Raw genomic sequence first — 18,501 nt, forward strand, 5'->3', positions numbered from 1 at the left:
GTGTCATCAGCAAACTTACTAATCCACCCAACTATACCCTCATCCAGATCATTAATAAAAATTACAAACAGCAGTGGCCCCAAAACAGATCCCTGAGGCACACCACTCATAACCGAACTCCATGACGAATATTTACCATCAACCACCACCCTCTGTCTCCTATCTGCTAGCCAATTCCTGATCCAATTACCTAGATCACCCCCAATCCCATACATCTGCATTTTCTGCAGAAGCCTACCATGGTGAACCTTATCAAACGCCTTACTAAAATCCATATACACCACGTCAACTGCCTTACCCCTATCCACCTCTTTGGTCACTTTCTCAAAGAACTCGATAAGGTTAGTAAGGCACGACCTACCCGCTACAAAACCATGCTGACTGTCTCTAATCAATTCATTACTCTCCAAATAACTATAAATCCTGTCTCTAATAATCCTTTCCAAAACCTTACCCACCACAGAAGTAAGACTCACCGGTCTATAATTCCCAGGGAAGTCTCTGCTCCCCTTCTTAAACAATGGGACAACATTTGCTGTCCTCCAATCTTCCGGTACTATACCAGAGACCAACGACGACCTGAAGATCAGAGCCAGAGGCTCCGCAATCACCTCTCTTGCCTCCCAGAGAATCCTAGGGTAAATCCCATCCGGACCAGGGGACATATCTATTTTCAAACCCTCTAGAATATCCAGCACATCCCCCGTATCAACTGCAATACTATCTATTTTACACCCCTGCACCCCAGTGTCCTCCTCAGCTACATTCATGTCCCCTTGCGTGAACACCGAAGAGAAATATTGGTTCAACGCCTCTCCAATCTCCTCCGGTTCCACACACAACTTCCCTCTACTGTCTGTAACTGGCCCTAATCTTGCCCTAACCAACCTTCTGTTCTTGACATACCTGTAAAACGCCTTAGGGTTCTCCTTAATCCTATCAGCCAAAGTCATCTCATGTCCTCTTTTAGCCCTTCTTAACTCCCTCTTCAACTCCCTCCTAGCCGATCTAAAACTTTCTAATGCACTACCTGAGCCTTCAAGCCTCATCCGAACATAAGCCTCCTTTTTCTTCCTAACCAACGAATCAACTTTTTTAGTGCACCACGGTTCCCTGGGCCTACCAAATCCTCCTTGCCTGACAGGGACATACCTATCACAGACCCGCAGTAGCTGCTCCTTGAAAAATCTCCACATCTCGGACGTTCCCAGTCCCTGTAATCTCCTAGTCCACAAGAACTGAAAAGCCTTCATGGCCAGGATGCTGGGTAATTACGATATCAACATAGCTGCCCTCAGCAAAACAAAGTTTGCTGAGGAGAACTTGAGGATGCTGAAGTGTTCGCCACCAAAAAGGGAACAGTCTTGCCTGGTAATTGTTGAGCAGTGTTCATTCATCCGTTGTTGTAGCATTTACATGGTCTCTCCAATGTACCATGCCTCGGGGCATCCTTTCCTGCAGCGTATCAGGTAGACAACGTTGGCCAAGTTGCAAGAGTACGTGCCATGTACCTGGTAGATGGTGTTCTCACGTGAGATGACGGCATCCATGTTGATGATCCAGCATGTCTTGCAGAGGTTGCTGTGGCAGGGTTGTGTGGTGTTGTGGTCACCGTTCTCCTCTGGAGTCTTCAGCATGTCATTGATGAAGACGAACATCTCACCAGGGCCATCCCCACACCCCCACTTTGTGCCTTAAAACAACCGCACAACCTCAAACAGACCATTGTCCGCAGCAAACTACCCAGCCTTCAGGAGAACAGTGACCACAACACCACACAACCCTGCCACAGCAACCTCTGCAAGACATGCTGGATCGACATGGATGCCATCATCTCACGTGAGAACACCATTCACCAGGTACACGGCCCATATTCTTGCAACTCGGCCAACACTGTCTACCTGATACGCTGCAGGGAAGGATGTCCCAAGGCATGGTACACTGGGAAGACTGTGCAGACGCTACGACAACGAATGAATGAACACCACTCGACAATCACGAGGCAAGACTGTTCCCTTCCAGTTGGCGAGCACATCAATGGTCACGGGCATTCGGCCTCTGATCTTTGGGTAAACATTCTCCAAGGCAACCTTCACGACATACGACAGTGCAGAGCCACCGAACAGAAACTGATAGCCAAGTTCTGCTCACGAGGACGGCCTCAACCGGGACTTTGGGTTCATGTCACACTATCTGTAACCCCCGTGACTTGCCTGAACTTGCAACATCTCACTTACTGTCCTGTCTGGAGACAACAGACATCTTTTTAACCTATGCTTAATGCTATCTCCACTCACATTGTCTGCACCTTAAAGATTTGAAAAGCAGATTAGCTGTAAAGACTCACATTCTAATCAGTATTCTGTAAACTGTATTTGCCTTTATATGCCCTGTTTGTGATCAGAACTCTCCACTCATCTGACGAAGGAACAGCATTCCAAAAGCTAGTGGCGTTTACTACCAAATAAACCTATTGGACTATAATCCGGTGTTATGAGACTTATTGCTATGTTTATCCCAGTCCAAAGCCGGCATCTCCACATCATGAATACATTTCCAAGTCAGGCTGGTAAATAACTTAAGAGAGGAACTTCCAGTTCGTGGTGTTTCCAGGTATCTACAGTTCCTATTCTTCTAGATGATATTGAATGTGGGTCTGGAAGGTGCTTCCTAAGGAACTTCTTTATGGGTGCAAGAATCCAACAGCACCACATAAAGCAACTAGAAGCATTTTATCTTCACCTTTTGAGATCTACTTGCAACATCAGATGACAGGACAAAATCCCCAACACCAAGGTTCTTGCGTGTGTTGCATACCCGGTAACAAGAACATGCTCATCAGACTCAGGTTTGCTGGATTGGTCATGTGGCTCACATGCAGGATCCCCACATACCCAAAGGCAGTACTTTGCAGCTAGTTGAGTATGGGAACATACACCACAGGATGTCCCAAATTTACATATGCAGATGATCTGAAAGCCATGTTCAGAGCTTGCATACCTCCAATATTAAATTTATATGCAGTATTTGCAATGTCATGCAAGTCAAAACTTGGTCTAATGTCACAAATGAAATTACATCAAAGTAGACTGTAAACCTACTTTTGCTGAACTTATCGAAAGTGAATTCTCCTAAAGGTTATTTAACACATGGGGGGGGGGGGGGGGGGGGGGGGGGGGGAGGTGAGCACATGACTTGGGGAAAAAATTTCTCATATCACCAATTCTTTGCCAGCATTCTGAATTGTGTTTATTACAAAGCTTCAATACCAGAAGAGCTGCAGAGTTTCTATCATCTTCTCGAGGGGAATTAAGGATGACAATAAATGCTGGTCTTGCCATCATCCCATGAAAGAACATTTAAAAAATCTTTGGTATGAAAATGATCCAGTGCAATGCATCTTAGCTTTTACAAATGGAATACTACATTGAAATCAAGTTTACAACCAATAACATACTCTCATAAAATTAACTGCAAAATAACTCATCAGCATTTTAGAATCATAGAATAATACAGAACAGAAAGAGGCCATTTGGCCTTTGTGCTGATTCTTTGAAAGAGAATTAATTACTATCACACCCAGCCTTTTCTGTGTTACAGACCGAAAAACAAAGTTTGACAAAACATTCACCCCAAATCAATAAAACTGTACTGTGAATGATAAATACGGTAAACTAGATTCGATGACACTACTCAGATACTGCCAGCATTTTATTTGTCTTTAAATTGGGTAATATGTAGTCAGAAGAATTATATTTTTTAAACAGATAATTACATAAAATTAAGCACAGAAACAAGCCATTAAGCCCAGCTAGTCCATGCCAGCATTTAGCTACCCTCAAGCCTTTTTCTCATCGAAATGTCAATTTCCTCTCCCTTACAAGCTTAGATTTCCCCTAAATCAATTTGTCTCAAATACTGGCTGTAGTAGCAGGTTCCATATTTTCATCACTCTCTGTTTATGTTTCCTGAATTCTCTGTTTTTTTTGTTGAGTATTCTATATTAATGGCTGCTAGCTCTTCTTTTGCCTGCAAATAGAACCAATCTCTCTACTTTTTTTTAGCTTTTGTTATTTTTAAGACCTCTTTTAGTTCATTTTCCAGCCTTCTTTGTCCAAGACAGACTTTGCCTATTCATCTTTTTTCCAATAGGGATAACATTGCAGTTCTGTATGATCCTTGTAAGTCTAATACACCCATTTTCCTAATTCCTTGCACAATTAAATTCACAATCCTTCAACATGATTGGTTAAAGAGATGCAGAATTGCTTGCCCTCTTCACTCAAGTCCCAGATCTGATTTTTCTCGCTGTGACATCATAAGAAAACCAGCCTTTTCTTCTCATCCCAAGAAAGTGCTGAGATCAAATAGTTCCTGTCTATACATCAGTCATAAAAGCTGTCATATAAATCTTCTTAATGTTAAGACACCACGAGCTGTGGAGGAGCAAAAGGATCCAAGTGTCCAAACTGCACAATTCTCCAAAAGCTAGTGCACAACTACAAAAAGTAATACATGATACTAAGGCAATATTGGACTTTATCACAATAGGATTGCAATACAATAGTGAGGAAGTAATGCTCAGTTGTACAGAGTCTTTGTTAAACTCTATCTGGATATCGTGTTCAAATTTAAGCATCAAATCTCAAAATTAGAAAATGCCGGAAATGCTTAGCATGTCACGTAGTATTTATGGCGAGAGAAACAGAATTAATGGGGGCGATTCTACCAGAAGTGCTGAATTGATGGGAAAACTATTCTCGATCACAACTGTTTTCTCAGTGCAAATTCAGATCTGAATCTCCCCTCTCAGAGCACTGCAGAGGACACAATCAGGAATCTCATTAAAAACCCAGCGGGGCAGGGCCTATTCACGCCAGAGTCTGACAGCTCTGAAACTCTGTGCATGCACAGTGGTCCTGATTTGTCAGTTCCCCTGTTTGCTGGCCAGCTCGATTGCTGGCCAGACTGGGACCACCAGAGTGCTGGCCTTCCAGGCCCCCCATGACCCAATCGCAGTCCCCACAACAATTCCCGGGCTAGCCCTGACTCCCCTCCCCGGAGCGCCCCAATGACCAGCCCATCCAACCCAACAGAGTTGAACCACACCACCCCCCCACCACTCCCAGGGTCAGACCTCCCCTGACGAGGCCAGCCATCCCCAGGAGGCAGGCCCCCACCCTGGCAGACCACCCCTCTCCCCCACCCCCGGTGGACCACCCACCGCCCTCTCCCCCAGAAGACCACCCACCCCACCCCCCCGATCGCCTCCCTCCAACACAGACCAATAGCCATGCACAGTGGCAAGGGCACCCACAACAGGCCCAACCCCCTTGGACTGCCTGACGCCCGATAGGCATTGCGAAGGGGCACAGCCTGGCACTGCCAGGATGCCCATGCCCTGCAGGGCACCCCCACCCGACACCTGAAGGGGCCCCAATTGCCCCTCTTCATTCCGGCAGGATCTCCAGCTCGTTTCCTGAACATGGAGAGTTATTCTAAACCCCATTGGAATGAAGTACTCCTGGCAGAGTGGGAGATTCAATTAGGCCTGGCAAGTTCCCAATAATCACATGCAAGCACATTAAAAAAAGATTCAAATCACTTACCTGTCTTTCCGCTGGTTCCCATCGTGGTCTGGACTCCAACTGTTCTCCGGCTCTAGGAGACGTGCATGCGTATTCTCCCTACCAGACCCGCCAGAAAAGCTGCAGGTCACGATGGGAGAATCTGGCCCAATATTTCAAGTTAATAACCTTCCATCAGGAAATGTTATAGATTCAATATGTTTTAAGTAAGCCCAGAGATAGGGAAAATTGGGAGAGGGGTAAAGGTCAAACAGGAAGAGCTAAGGTAGGGTGAAAGGCAGGAATGATTAAGTGACAAAAATAGTAATAGTGCAAGGCAATATGGAGTAGTAATGAGACAAGAAAAGGAACAGAAACCAAAGATGGGTCTAATGGAGTTGTAAACGAAAGTAGCAGAATAAATGCTGGCAGCTGAGGGAAAATAACAACAGTGGTGATAATTTGTAATATACAGATAATAACCACTGTTCTCATTATTTCTTTAGACCCAACTTGTTTTCTTTTCTTGTCCTCTGCTTTGCATTGTCACAGTTTCATCATTAATCACTCCTGCCTTACACACAATCACGGACCTTCCCTTTTCTCCCTCCCTCCCTCTTTCCCTTCCTTTATGCATGTTTGAAACTTCTTACAATGCTAATCTATTCCCAGTTTAAGTAAAATGTCATCAACAACATGAAACATTAAAATTCTCCACAGATGCTTCCAGACCTGCTGAGCATGATCAGTATTTGCTTTCTAAATTCCAGATTACAGCATCTGAATTATTCTACTGTTGTCTCAGAAAAAGCATGTGGATGTTTAATAGGCAAAAAAAAATCATAGTCCATAGTATCAAAAACTGTACTTTTTTAGCCTGGGCTTTCTAAACCACATGACGCAAAAATCTTATACACATTTAATATTGAACTAAATGATTAATGTGCAACTTACCACTGGGAGTAAAAGTAGTGGAGAATTAAATTTATCGAAAAGTGCCAGTGCTGAAAAAGCCTTGTCAGCAGTCAGTGGTGACTCACTCAAACTGGAATAAATGCTGAATGTCTAAATGTAAAAAGAAAATAAATATTAAAATAAAGTAGAACTGTAGGTCCCCTACATTCTGTCTCTCAGATTAGACCATAGATTTTGTAGAATCAATTTATAATCATTTGCATTAAGTTAAATCTCACAGGATCCAGGGTGAGGTATCTAAATGGATACAAAATTGGCTTCTTGACAGAAGCAAGAGGATGGTTGTAGAGAGTTGTTTTTAAAACTGGAAGCCGCTAACCAGCGTGTGCCTCAGGGATCAGTACTGGGCCCACTGTTATTTGTCATTTATATTAATGAATTGGATGAGAATATAGGAGGCATGATTAGTAAATTTGCAGATGATACCAAGATTGGTGGCATAGTGGACAGTGAAGAAAGTTATCTCCAATTGCAACAGGATCTTGATCAATTGGGCCAGTGGGCTGACAAATGGCAAATAGAGTTTAGAGTTTAATTTAGACAAATGTGAGGTGAATGCGTTTTGGTAGATTGAACCAGGGCAGGACTTACTCAGTTAATGGTAGGGTGTTGGAGAAAGTTACAGAACAAAGAGATCTAGAGGTACATGTACATAGCTTCTTGAAAGTAGAGTCACAAGTGGACAGAGTGGTGAAGAAGGCATTCATCATGTTTGGTTTCATCAGTCAGAACACTCAATACAGGAGTTGGTATGTCTTGTAAAAGCTGTACAAGACATTGATAAGGCCACAATTGGAATACTGTGTGCAATTCCAGTCACCCTATTATAGAAAAGATACTATTAAACTAGAAAGAGTGCAGAAAAGATCTACTAGGATACTACAGGACTTGATGGATTGAGTTATAAGGAGAGGCTGAATAGACCTCGCATAGGAGGCTGAGGGGTGATCTTATAAAGGTCTATAAAGTAATGAGGGGCACAGATCAGCTAGATAGTCAATATCTTTTCCCAAAGATAGGGGAGTCTAAAACTAGTGGGCATCGGTTTAAGGTGAGGGGGAGAGATACAAGTGTCCAGAGAGGCAATTTTTTCACACAGAGTGTGGTGAGTGTCTGGAACAAGCTGCCAGAGGTAGTAGTAGAGACGTGTACAATTTTATCTTTTAAAAAGCATTTAGATAGTTACATGGGTATGATGGGTATAGAGGGATATGGGCCAAATGTGGGCTATTGGGATTAGCTTAGGGGGTTGTATAAAAAAAGGGTGGCATGGACAAGTCGGGCCAAACGGACTGTTTCCGTGCTGTAAACCTCTATAACTCTTATGATCATATAGAGAAATTTTTCAAATGTAAACATATTTTAATCTGCAAAAGGATCCAAACTTAATTTTTTGGAAAATAAATTAAATATGTAGTTTTTAAAAAACAATCTATTTTGCTTCCAAACTAATTAACTTGGCCTGTATTAATTTATAGTACTTCCAAGTGTTTTATTTTATAGAACAGTAACTGTCAAATCTAAATCTTTATTCATGCAGCATGAATGTAGCAAAATTGGATTCGGGTAAAACAATACTTTGATGCTTCTTGCATTATATCTACATACCAACTGAATGACCGAATGCCAATTAACATAAATACCAAGAGGTCAGAAGGTATTAATAGTTGACACCACTTTAATTAGACTTGAGATGCACATAATGATTGAAGAAAAGTTGAAGGTACGACTGCATTTTTTGTGTGCATGACACAATTAAATTTTTATCCTTCACAAAACTCAATACTATGGCTCATGATCAAACTGAGAGATTACAGCCAAAAGTACAACCTCAAGGATTTTTGTAATTCCAGCCATTAACTAAATTGGAAATCAAGCTTATTTCTAGCTCAAGTCAATAGCCATAACACCCTCAGATCTTAAAGTTCTGATCACTAAGAGATTTAGAGGTTTATTTACAACATGGAAACAGGCTCTTCCGCCCAACTTGTCCACGCCATCCTTTTTTTTAAACGCCTAAACTAATCCCAATTGCCCACATTTGGCCCATATTCCTCCATACCCATGTAACTATCTAAACACTTTTTAAAAGACAACATTGTACCCGCCTCTACTACTACCTCTGACAGCTTGTTCCAGAACACTCACCACCCTCTGAAAAAAACTGATCCTCTGGACACTTTTGTATCTCTCCTCTCTCATCTTAAACTTATGCCCTCTAGTTTTAAACTCCCCTACTTTGGGAAAAGGTATTAACTATCTAGCTGATCTGTGCCCCTCATTATTTTATAGACCTCTATAAAGGTCACCCCTCAGCCTCCTATGCTCCAGAGAAAAGAGTCCCAGTCTTTTCAGCCTCTCCTTATAACTCAATCCATCAAGTCCTGGTAGCATCTTAGTAAATCTTTTCTGCACTCTTTCTAGTTTAATGATATCCTTTCTATAACAAGGTGACCAGAATTGCACACAGTATTCCAAGTGTGGCCTTACCAATATCTTGTACAACTTCAACAAGATGTCCCAACTCCTGGATTCAATGTTCTGCCCGATGAAACCAAGCATACCAAATGCCTTCTTCACCACTCTGTCCACCTGTAACTCCATTTTCAAGGAGCTATGAACATGTACCCCTAGATCTTTTTGTTCTGTAACTCTCCCCAGTGCCCTACCATGAACTGAGTAAGTCCTGCCCTGGTTCAATCTACCAAAATGCATCACCTCGCACTTGTCTAAATTAAACTCTATCTGCCATTCGTCAGCCACTAGCCCAATTGATCAAGATCCCGTTGCAATTGGAGATAACGTTCTTCACTGTCCACTATGCCATCAATCTATGCATTAATTTCCAATTAACATATGCTTCTGTTAATCACAATTAGTGGGGAAAAGATTCAATTTGCCGCCTTCCATTAATTTTATTTACAAATACAATTTTAAAAATTCTAAAAATGAAGTTGGAAATGTTCAATAAAACCAGAAAATGCTCATAACTTAAACGAGAATCAAAAGGTTATAATATTTCAAGTGGAACCTCTTGAGAGATATCAGTTCTCAATTCAGTTCAGATAGCACCTAAAATATTAAGCCATCTTTTCTCTTTCAAATGCTGATTGATCTGCTGTACATTTCCACAATGTTCTGTTTTACTTATGTTAGACCGAAACATGGTAGACATTATATGATGTGCTAATATAGTTAAATTTATCATCAAGATAGTTAATATATAAAATAGTCCCATGTACCTGAGCTAGTGAGGTCCACATAACTTAACACAGTTAAGACTGGCAACTCAACCATATTCTTGGAGTGGAGGGAGAAGAGGAAATTAAATAGAAACTTAGACCAGAGTTGTCCGATCTTATCCGCAGCTGGGATTCTCTGGTCCCAGTGAATGGAGGCTTGACCAAATGCCAAAACAGTGAATGGCATTTTGGCTGAATGCCAAATTTTCCATTCTCGGTGACAAGGTGTACAACATATGACATTTCCAGCCTAAATCTCATTCTTCTTGGTTCTGCAGCACTGCAGCGTTAGTGCAAACATATAGCACAGTCTGTTGTCCTAGTATGTTTCAGCTAATGTATTAATCTCAATGATAATAACAAGAATTAAATTAAAATTGTGAACTAAGTATGTTTACCTACCACTGTTGTTGCTAAAAGAGGTGTTACCTGGGTAAGAAACACTGCAAAATACAAAATTTTAAAAAACATGAAACAAATCAGTTCAATTAAATCTCTGACATACAAAAAATTGCTAAAAATAGAAAGTTACATAAAGAAAATGTTTCATTTTTCTACCAGAGAGAGCCAAAACAGCTTCAATCATAGAGCATTCAACATCAGTATTCACATTTTTTAACTAAATTAACAGCTCAAATTAAATCATTTGGATAGCTCCATGCATAAGGAGATACTTTGGTGCAATGGGCAGCATCCTTCTCTGAAGCTGTGGATACATGTCTTGCTCCAGCACCTGATGGTCAAGGAAGGTGTAATCACAATGTCACTAATAAGGTTGTGATCGATCTGTAAATCGGAGGGGGGGGGTGGAGGTGTTAGATTTACAAGGGGGCCAAGGGTTCAATCCTGTTCTGGCTAGGCCAGATGCAATGGATCCAAAATTTCTGATTGGTACAATAGTTCTGATATATAGCCCTACAACAATTTTACAGCTAACCATTACGTTTCAACTATTCTTTTGATCTCATGATTCAGAGGACTACACAAAGATGATCAAAGCAACATTTCAATTAGTTTTAGCACTGTAACTTGCATTGCACAATATTCTACCACGCAAAGAGAAATGAAAAAAAAGACATTTCTATAGTGCCTTTCACAACCCCCAGACATCCCAATACACTGGACAACCAATTAACTATTTGTTTTAGGTATAGTTACGGTTGTGATATAGGAAATTTGCATACAGCAAGTTCCCAAAACAAAAAAAATGTTTTTTTTTAAATCATGTTGATTGGTCAGGAATGCTGAAACATGCAAAATGTTTATTTCAAGACCATTCAAATTTTAAACTTAAGAGTATATGAAAAACCCAACCAAAAGCAATGTTATTTCCTGCGAAATAAAAACATTTTAGAATACTTTGATAAGTTTAATTTCGATGAAAGATGAACATTAAAGTAAGGTGTGCCTTTCAATTAGAAGTTTTTCTCCTACAAGCTCAGGATTTTCATGTTGATGACAATTTTTATATTCATGAGTATTTGTTCTCCCAGTTTGATGTTATTAATGCTAATTACTTTATTTCATCACTGAACCTTAATCATTCTTTTACTGTCGATTCCATTCTACATTCATAAACTTCTTCAAGGTTGTATTCTGTTAACATACAAATCTCTGATATAATGGCTGAATTTGTAATTGTCAGGAAGCAGAGGTAGTTTTAAGTGATCCATATTTGCACTGTTGAATACTAGAAACAAGATATAGATTTAAATGAGTTTAATTTAGTGTTTCTGTGAAAGAAAGAGTAAAACTCAAGTTAAACAAAGGTGTTTGCGTGTAAAAGTGTTTTGTTTCCAGTTTAAACTGTCTCTCTTGAGCTTAGAGAGTTGAGACATAAAAAATAAACAGGAGCTTGGAGAAAAAAACAATGACCTGTTGCTTAGTATTATGATGGTCACAGCGAATTGTCAACAGATTTTCCGTGGGGCTCATAGAATACAAGCTCCTCTATTAGGCAAGTGGAGGCTCACCCAATAGGGAGGAGGAGGAGGAGGAGGAGGAGGAGGAGGAGGAGGAGGAGGAGGTGGTGGTGGTGGTGGTGGTGGTGGTGGTGTTTAAAACCAGCTGGCTCCAGTCAGGCTGGGAGTCAAAAGATTTTGGGGCTGACCTGTACTCTAGCTGTTGAGCGGTACTTTGAGCATGTTGTAAATGAAGCACGATGGTGACAAAAAAAACTGTCCTCAGTAAGACTATTATATTGGCAATGAGGAGGAAAGCAAGATTTTCTTTCCTCCCTGTGGACTACCTTTACAGTTGAGACAAGTAATCATCCAGTAAGAAACTGTTGGTAAACTTGAAGCTTACGATGTAAACATAGAAGAGTGGGTCCAATATGCAACACACATGCTTAACTTTTTTTGGGGGAACAATATTGAGAGGGTTGAGGAGCAGAAAATGGCCCTCATTGACAGCGTGCAAAGACCAGACCTTCAGTGTAATAAAAAACCTGACCAACCTGGATGCCCCGACTCCAAACCCTTAATGAATTGATGAACTTAAAGTCTATTATGATCCAAAACCCTCCATAATACTCCAGCGATATTGCTTTAACACGGTAGTGCCGACCCCTGGAGAATCAGTCACCAAATTTCTGGTTACGATAATTGGCAGAGCACTGAGAACTTGGATCTAAAGCAGGCCTTTGAGATAGTCTTATTATAGGAGAATGCAGAGAAGGGAATTCAAGAACAACAGGGGATATCAGACAGCAGTGTCCTCCGATTTGGGGTGAGGGGCCTCATGCAACGTCCATCCTTCAACTGAGAGCAATGGTATTGATAAAAACATGACAGAATCCTTTATTCCAGCAGAGCCCAAGTCTCATCATTAGGCAATGAAGGAACGGCAGGGACCGTCTTTAGACTCCTAAGGAGCACATTCCAGAAGGTTTAGATGCTGGACAGTAGAATAGTGCAAGTGCTTCAGAAAACTACAACCGAGGCAAAGATATAGGGACAGTCAAAGCGTGTGCTATTTCGAAAACAGTTTAGATGCTAGACAGTAGAATAGTTCAAATGCTTCAGAAAACTACAACTGACACAAAGATATAGGGACAGTCAAAACGTGTGCTATTTCGAAAACAGCCCAAGGCCAGTATGGACCATACCTTGCAGGTATGCCCACAACCATCGATAGGGACAATGAAATTAAATTGCACTTCCATGACAAAGGTTGGTCCCATAATGGAGTCATCGTTGAGAAATAGCCACCCACTAAAAATGGAAGTGGATGCGGAACTGCAGTCTCCATTATTGGGGAGAAAACTTACAGTCACCTCCAGTCTGGTATTCAGCCTCTGAATTTATAAAACACAAAGTCCAAGCTGGCTACCTATACACGGAAACCATTGCAGGTAAAGGGCACTATGGCGACCCTAGAGACTGGATTATAGGTTGACCCGAGTGGGTTCCTGATCTGTAGTCCTTTCGGTATCTTGTCTATTTTCTTGCATTTTTATAAAAACTTGATGTCTGTGTCAACATCTCCGCTCACATTGTCTGCACCTTTAAGACTTGAATAGCAGGTTAGCTGTAAAGATTCGCATTCTAATCAGTATTCTGTAAACTGTGTGTGCCTTGCATGTCTTTCTCTGATCAGAACTTTCCACACACCTGACGAAGGAACAGCGTTTCCAAAAGCTTGTGGGTTTACTATCATATAAACTGGTCGGACTTTAACCTGGTGTTGTGAGACTTCTTACTGTGTTGACCCTAGTGACTTACAGGCAGCAATGAGCTCGGCTTCCACTCATCATAAGATCTAACCTTATGGGAGAGACTGGCTCCAATACATCAGACTGAACTGGCTGCAGATCTTCAGGCTGGGCATGGTTGGGGAATGGGGATGGAAAACAACAGGACAGTACAAAGTCATTATTAACTACCCCGAAGTTTTCCAGGAAGGACTTGGAAAATAAGAGGAGCCAAAGCTAAGATCTTTATTGACTGCAATGCTATGCCTAAGTATTTTAGAGGCCAGTTGGAAGAGTCAGAACTGGAATGGCTGGAAAAGTTGAGCAAAATACAATCCTTATAATTTGCAAAATGGGCCACATCTGTTATTCCTCTCCTCATGTCAGTCGACTTTGTAGAGGCATTTGATAAGGTGTCACATCAAAGGTTATTGAGAAAACAGGAAACAGAAGATGAGTCATTTTCTGGTTAGTAAGATGCAATGAGTGGTGTCTACTGAGATCAGTGCTAGGGATTTAACTTCTTTACAATTTATATAAATCACTGGATGAAGGCACCAAAGGTATGGTTGCTAAATTTACTGATGACACAAATGTAGATAACAAAGTAAGTTTTGAAGAGGACACAAGGAGACTGCTAAAGATAGGTTAAGTGAGTGGGCAAGTATCTGCCATAAAGAGTACAATGTGGGAAAATGTGCAATTGTCCATTTTGACGAGAACTTAAAAAGAGCATATTATCTAAATGGTGAGAGATTGCAGAGGGATGTGGGTGTGCCAGTACACAAGTCACAAAAGATGAGCATACAGCTACAAGTAGATGTTATTGTTTACTTCGAGGGGAATTGAATGTAAAAGTGGGGAGGTAATGCTTCCGTTATCTAGGATATTAGTCGGATTATATCTGGACTACTGTGTACAATACTGATCCCCTTATTTAAGAAAGGATATACATTTGTTGGAAGCAGCTCAGAGAAGATTTTATTAGACTAATACCTGGAATGGGTAGATTGTTTCATGAAGAAAAGTTGGAGGGGCTAAGCTTTTATCCACTGGGGTTTTGAAGACTAAGAGGTGACTTCATTGAAACGTACAAGATCCTGAGGGGTCTTGACAAGGTGGATGTGGTCAGGATGTTTCCTCCTGTGGGAAACTCTAGAACTATGGGTCAGTGTTTAAAAAAAGGGGTTGCCTTTTACCCAAACTCATCCGTGCTTAGGGCTCCTGGCCCTGCTTTAAAAATCCAGACAGAGATGAGGAGAAATACTTTCTCCGAGGGTTGAGACACTTTAAAACTCTCTTCCCAAAAAGGTGGTAGCAGCAGAGTCTTTGAATATTTTTAAAGGCAGAAGTAGATAGATTATTTTATTAACAAGGAAATTAAACATTATTAGGAATAGGCTGAAATGTGAAGTAGAGGTTAAAATCAGATCAGTGGATTAAATGGCAAAGCAGATTCAAGGGGTTGAGTGGCCTATTTCTGCTCCCATTTCAGATGTTTGCATCTCCTTCTGAAAGCGTAATTGAGAGGGGCAGTCTGTGTTCGAATACTGCACAGCATTCTGCACCATCACCCCAAAATGCTGCATTCACAGGTCTAACTATAAGACAATAAAAAGGCATTAAGACCTCAATCCAAATGTTTTTTAAAAAAAAGTTTATAACAATACTGATGTGACCTAAAATATGGATCTGTAAGTCTAAAATGGTGCCAAATATAAATTGCAGCAAAAAAGCAATTAACTATGCCAATGAAAGTCAGCACAGGCACAACAGGTAATATCAACTGTGCCATAATTTCTACGACATAGGCTTCTCTTAAATGGTAATTTAGATTTAATAATTTACAAATTTCCTAATTTGTTGCACAACACTATTGCAAGACTGCAATAAGTTGCCACATTTCTGTTCGTTTAGACATCAAATACTCCATCGTTTCATCCTCCCCTGCTGCCAGTCATACGAAGAATGATATGACAAGGATAAAAGATGAATGTCTGTAAGAGGAATGGTTTTTCACTATGGGTTGTTTTACTGGAGATTGGGAGTGGGTGGCACATTGGATTCAGAATTGGGTGAATTGATTGTACTGTCTCAAATGAGTTAAAGCATGCCTCAATCAGACCATCCTGAGCAGCCCTGGCAGCTCGAGTGAGCACACAGTCGAGTAGATAAGAAAGGGAAGAAAGTTAGGGAACATAAAAGTAGGAGAACAAGTCAAAGAAACGTATGAGAAAATAAACAAGGATTTCACCTTCCCCCTCCCTGGCACACATGCACACATCCTCTCCCAGCAACAAAGAGAAAACCCTTCTCTCCTCACTCAACAGCAAGTAAGCAAGAGTGCAGCTGTCAGGTATACAGTGGATGGAGGGAATATTTTTTAGATGTTAAAATTCTTGAGCCCTTGGGTATCATGTGCATTATCTCAGTTTTGCTAGTTCACACTCCAACCGATGCTGGCACTTTTAGCTGCCTGCTTCCTTTAACGCAGCAGCAGCCCATCATGCTGCTGTCTTCCATCACCACAGGTGCTAGGCTGATAATCCCACCTTCTGGAGACACTCAATTGGGTACAGAGTTTGCCTCCTGACCAATCATAGCATTTACAGTGATGCATGAAGAGGTCAGGAACCCAAACTCATCTGTGCTTGGGGTCCTGGCCCTGCTTTGAAAATCCAGTAAGAAGTCTCACGACATCAGGTTAAAATCCAATAGGTTTATTTGATACTAAATGCCACTAGCTTTTGGGGTTTGCCCCTTCGTCAGGTGAGTGGGAGTTCTGATCACAAACAGAACATACTGATTATGTAAACTGTTTACTATCAAATAAACCTGTTGGACTTTAACCTGGTGTTGTGAGATTTCTTACTGTGTTTACCCCAGTCCAACGCCGGCATCTCCACATCCTGAAAATCCAGCCCAGGAATCTACTAGCGAGTCAAATCTCAGAGCTAACTCCAAGTTATGCCAACTCCTAGATTTATTCTGTACTGTTCTACTAAACCCCAGGCTTTCACTGCAAAACCGTCAGACTAAATGACTCACTATGCTGCCAAATTCCAGAAGTCCCATTTCATTATCGTCAAACATTAAGACTCACCATCCAATGCTACCAAAACATTTAGATTAGAAAGAGCTATATAAACACTTTTCATTGGAGTCTTTGTTGTCAAAGGAGCCTTGGTAAGTTGTGCAGGGATCTTGTATATGATACACAGTTGATGCCACTATACATCAAAAGTGGAAAGGGTGCTAGTAAAGCAGGTTGCTTTGTGCTGGATTGTGATGAGTTCATGTGAATGTTGTTGAAGCTGCATTCGTCCAGGCATATGTATTCTGTCACATTCTTAACTTGTGCACTGCAGATGGTAGATATGATTTGGGCTGTCAGGAAAGCGAGTTACTCAGTGCAGAATTTCCAGCTTCTGACCTGCTCCGGCAGCCACAGTATTTATATACATAAAACGTGATTTATATATATATATAATATATATATAAATCTTTTCCAAAAACAATACACAGAAATTGTGAAATTCAATTCTACATCGCAATTAAAATCCCATGACATACTTTTCAAAAATGTAATTTGACTTAGTAATGCTAAGTCAGTGCCTCTGTAACTTCTGCATGGCATAATAAACTTCTTGCCATAAAATAGCAAATTCTGACTTACCAGGCCCGACTTTACCATTGCGTTGCACCCGCTTTTGGGTGCAAAAAACGTGGTACAGTCAGACGTGAGGCCATTAATGTGATCTACAGGTCCGCACAAGGCCCACTTTACTGAGGCCTGGAACGGCCGCAATCTGATTCTCACCCAAAACAGGCACAACAATGATGTAAATCATTTTACCATCGCGTTCGCCAGTCCGGAATCAGGCTGAAATGCTAAATAAAAGTCTGATCAGGTACTCTAGCTGCTGAAGAGATAAATTCAGCACTTCAATGGCTCTCTGACTCAAATCAGAGGTGGTGGTGGTGGTGGTGGTGGTGGTGGCGGGGTTCAGATCATTCTCTGGTGGCGATGGGGCAGGGCAGGGCGGGGGGGAGTTAGCGCTCAGACTCAGATTGGTGGTGGGGGAAGGGAGAGACGCGGGCCTGATCACTCTCTTGTGAGGGGGTAGGGAGGGAGGAGGAGGCATGTCAGATGTATCTCTGTGGGTGGGGGAGGGGAGACCACATTGTTCTCTTGGAGGAGGTGGAGGGAGGAGGAGGGGGGGGCGGGTCAGATGTACCTCTGACGGGGGAGGAGGACAGGTAAGATGTATCTCTGGTGGGGGAGCAGATGCATCTCTGATGGGGAATGGGGAGGAGGTCTGCTGCCACTCTGCAAGAGAGCGATGAGGGGGGGAGAGGGAGCAGGGGGTCGTGATCGGTCTGGATAGATAAGGGGGACAGTGATGTCTGTGGGGGCCATTGCTTCCACTTTTGGCCCCCAGGCCACTTTCTCCACTTTTTGTGGCCTGAAAGCAATCTGACACAGGTGCGCTTTTTTTCTAACTGCACATGTAGAGCATTTCAGGCACGATAAGCCCCACCCACAGCATGATTCAGACCCGCGATTTTTTTTCAGGCAAAGTGCATATGGGGGAGTCTGGAAGCAGATTTGCAAGTCGGATCTGAATTGCGCCCAGATTCAGCACTTAGAATGAAAATGGTAAAATCAGGCCCACTGTGGGGAACCTAACTATCTTGAAATTATTTTTCCATCAAGGACAAATGTAAGTCCCAACTCCATGGTTTAAGACCATGCCTATGCGATCTTTCAGCAGGCAGCATACTAGTTGACCACCTCGTGCACGCCATCCAATTAAGGACAGAAGATGGATTCCAGAGGCGCTGGCCAAATTGGAAGATCTGAAGCTTTGAAACACTGGCAACCACACTGGGAGAGGTAGGTGCTGCTAAGGCTTCATTGTGGAACTGGTCCCAGAGACATGCAAAGGTTTGAACTATGAGGGCGAAAGTCTATCGGATTTTGAAGTGGAGAGGAAACCCCTCAAGTGAATTTTGTTTAGGT

The 18,501-nt window shown here is 41.8% G+C and overlaps 1 protein-coding gene across 6 annotated transcripts in view; it reads right to left on the bottom strand.

Annotated features, from left to right (window-relative positions):
• LOC145346612 (ATP-binding cassette sub-family C member 8-like) overlaps nucleotides 1-18,501 on the bottom strand; it is a 212,764-nt gene that overhangs the window by 133,623 nt on the left and 60,640 nt on the right. For all 6 annotated transcript variants that reach the window (XM_080194086.1, XM_080194087.1, XM_080194084.1 and 3 more), the window contains 2 exons: nucleotides 10,187-10,227; nucleotides 6,522-6,632 (listed from right to left, as the gene is read on the bottom strand). In XM_080194086.1, coding sequence (XP_080050212.1) covers nucleotides 6,522-6,632; nucleotides 10,187-10,227 — 152 coding nt within the window. The remainder of the gene's footprint in view (nucleotides 1-6,521; nucleotides 6,633-10,186; nucleotides 10,228-18,501) is intronic.

The sequence above is a fragment of the Carcharhinus amblyrhynchos genome, chromosome 8 (genome assembly GCF_965287045.1).
Source record: "Carcharhinus amblyrhynchos chromosome 8, sCarAmb.v2.hapA, whole genome shotgun sequence".
Taxonomy (NCBI): domain Eukaryota; kingdom Metazoa; phylum Chordata; class Chondrichthyes; order Carcharhiniformes; family Carcharhinidae; genus Carcharhinus; species Carcharhinus amblyrhynchos.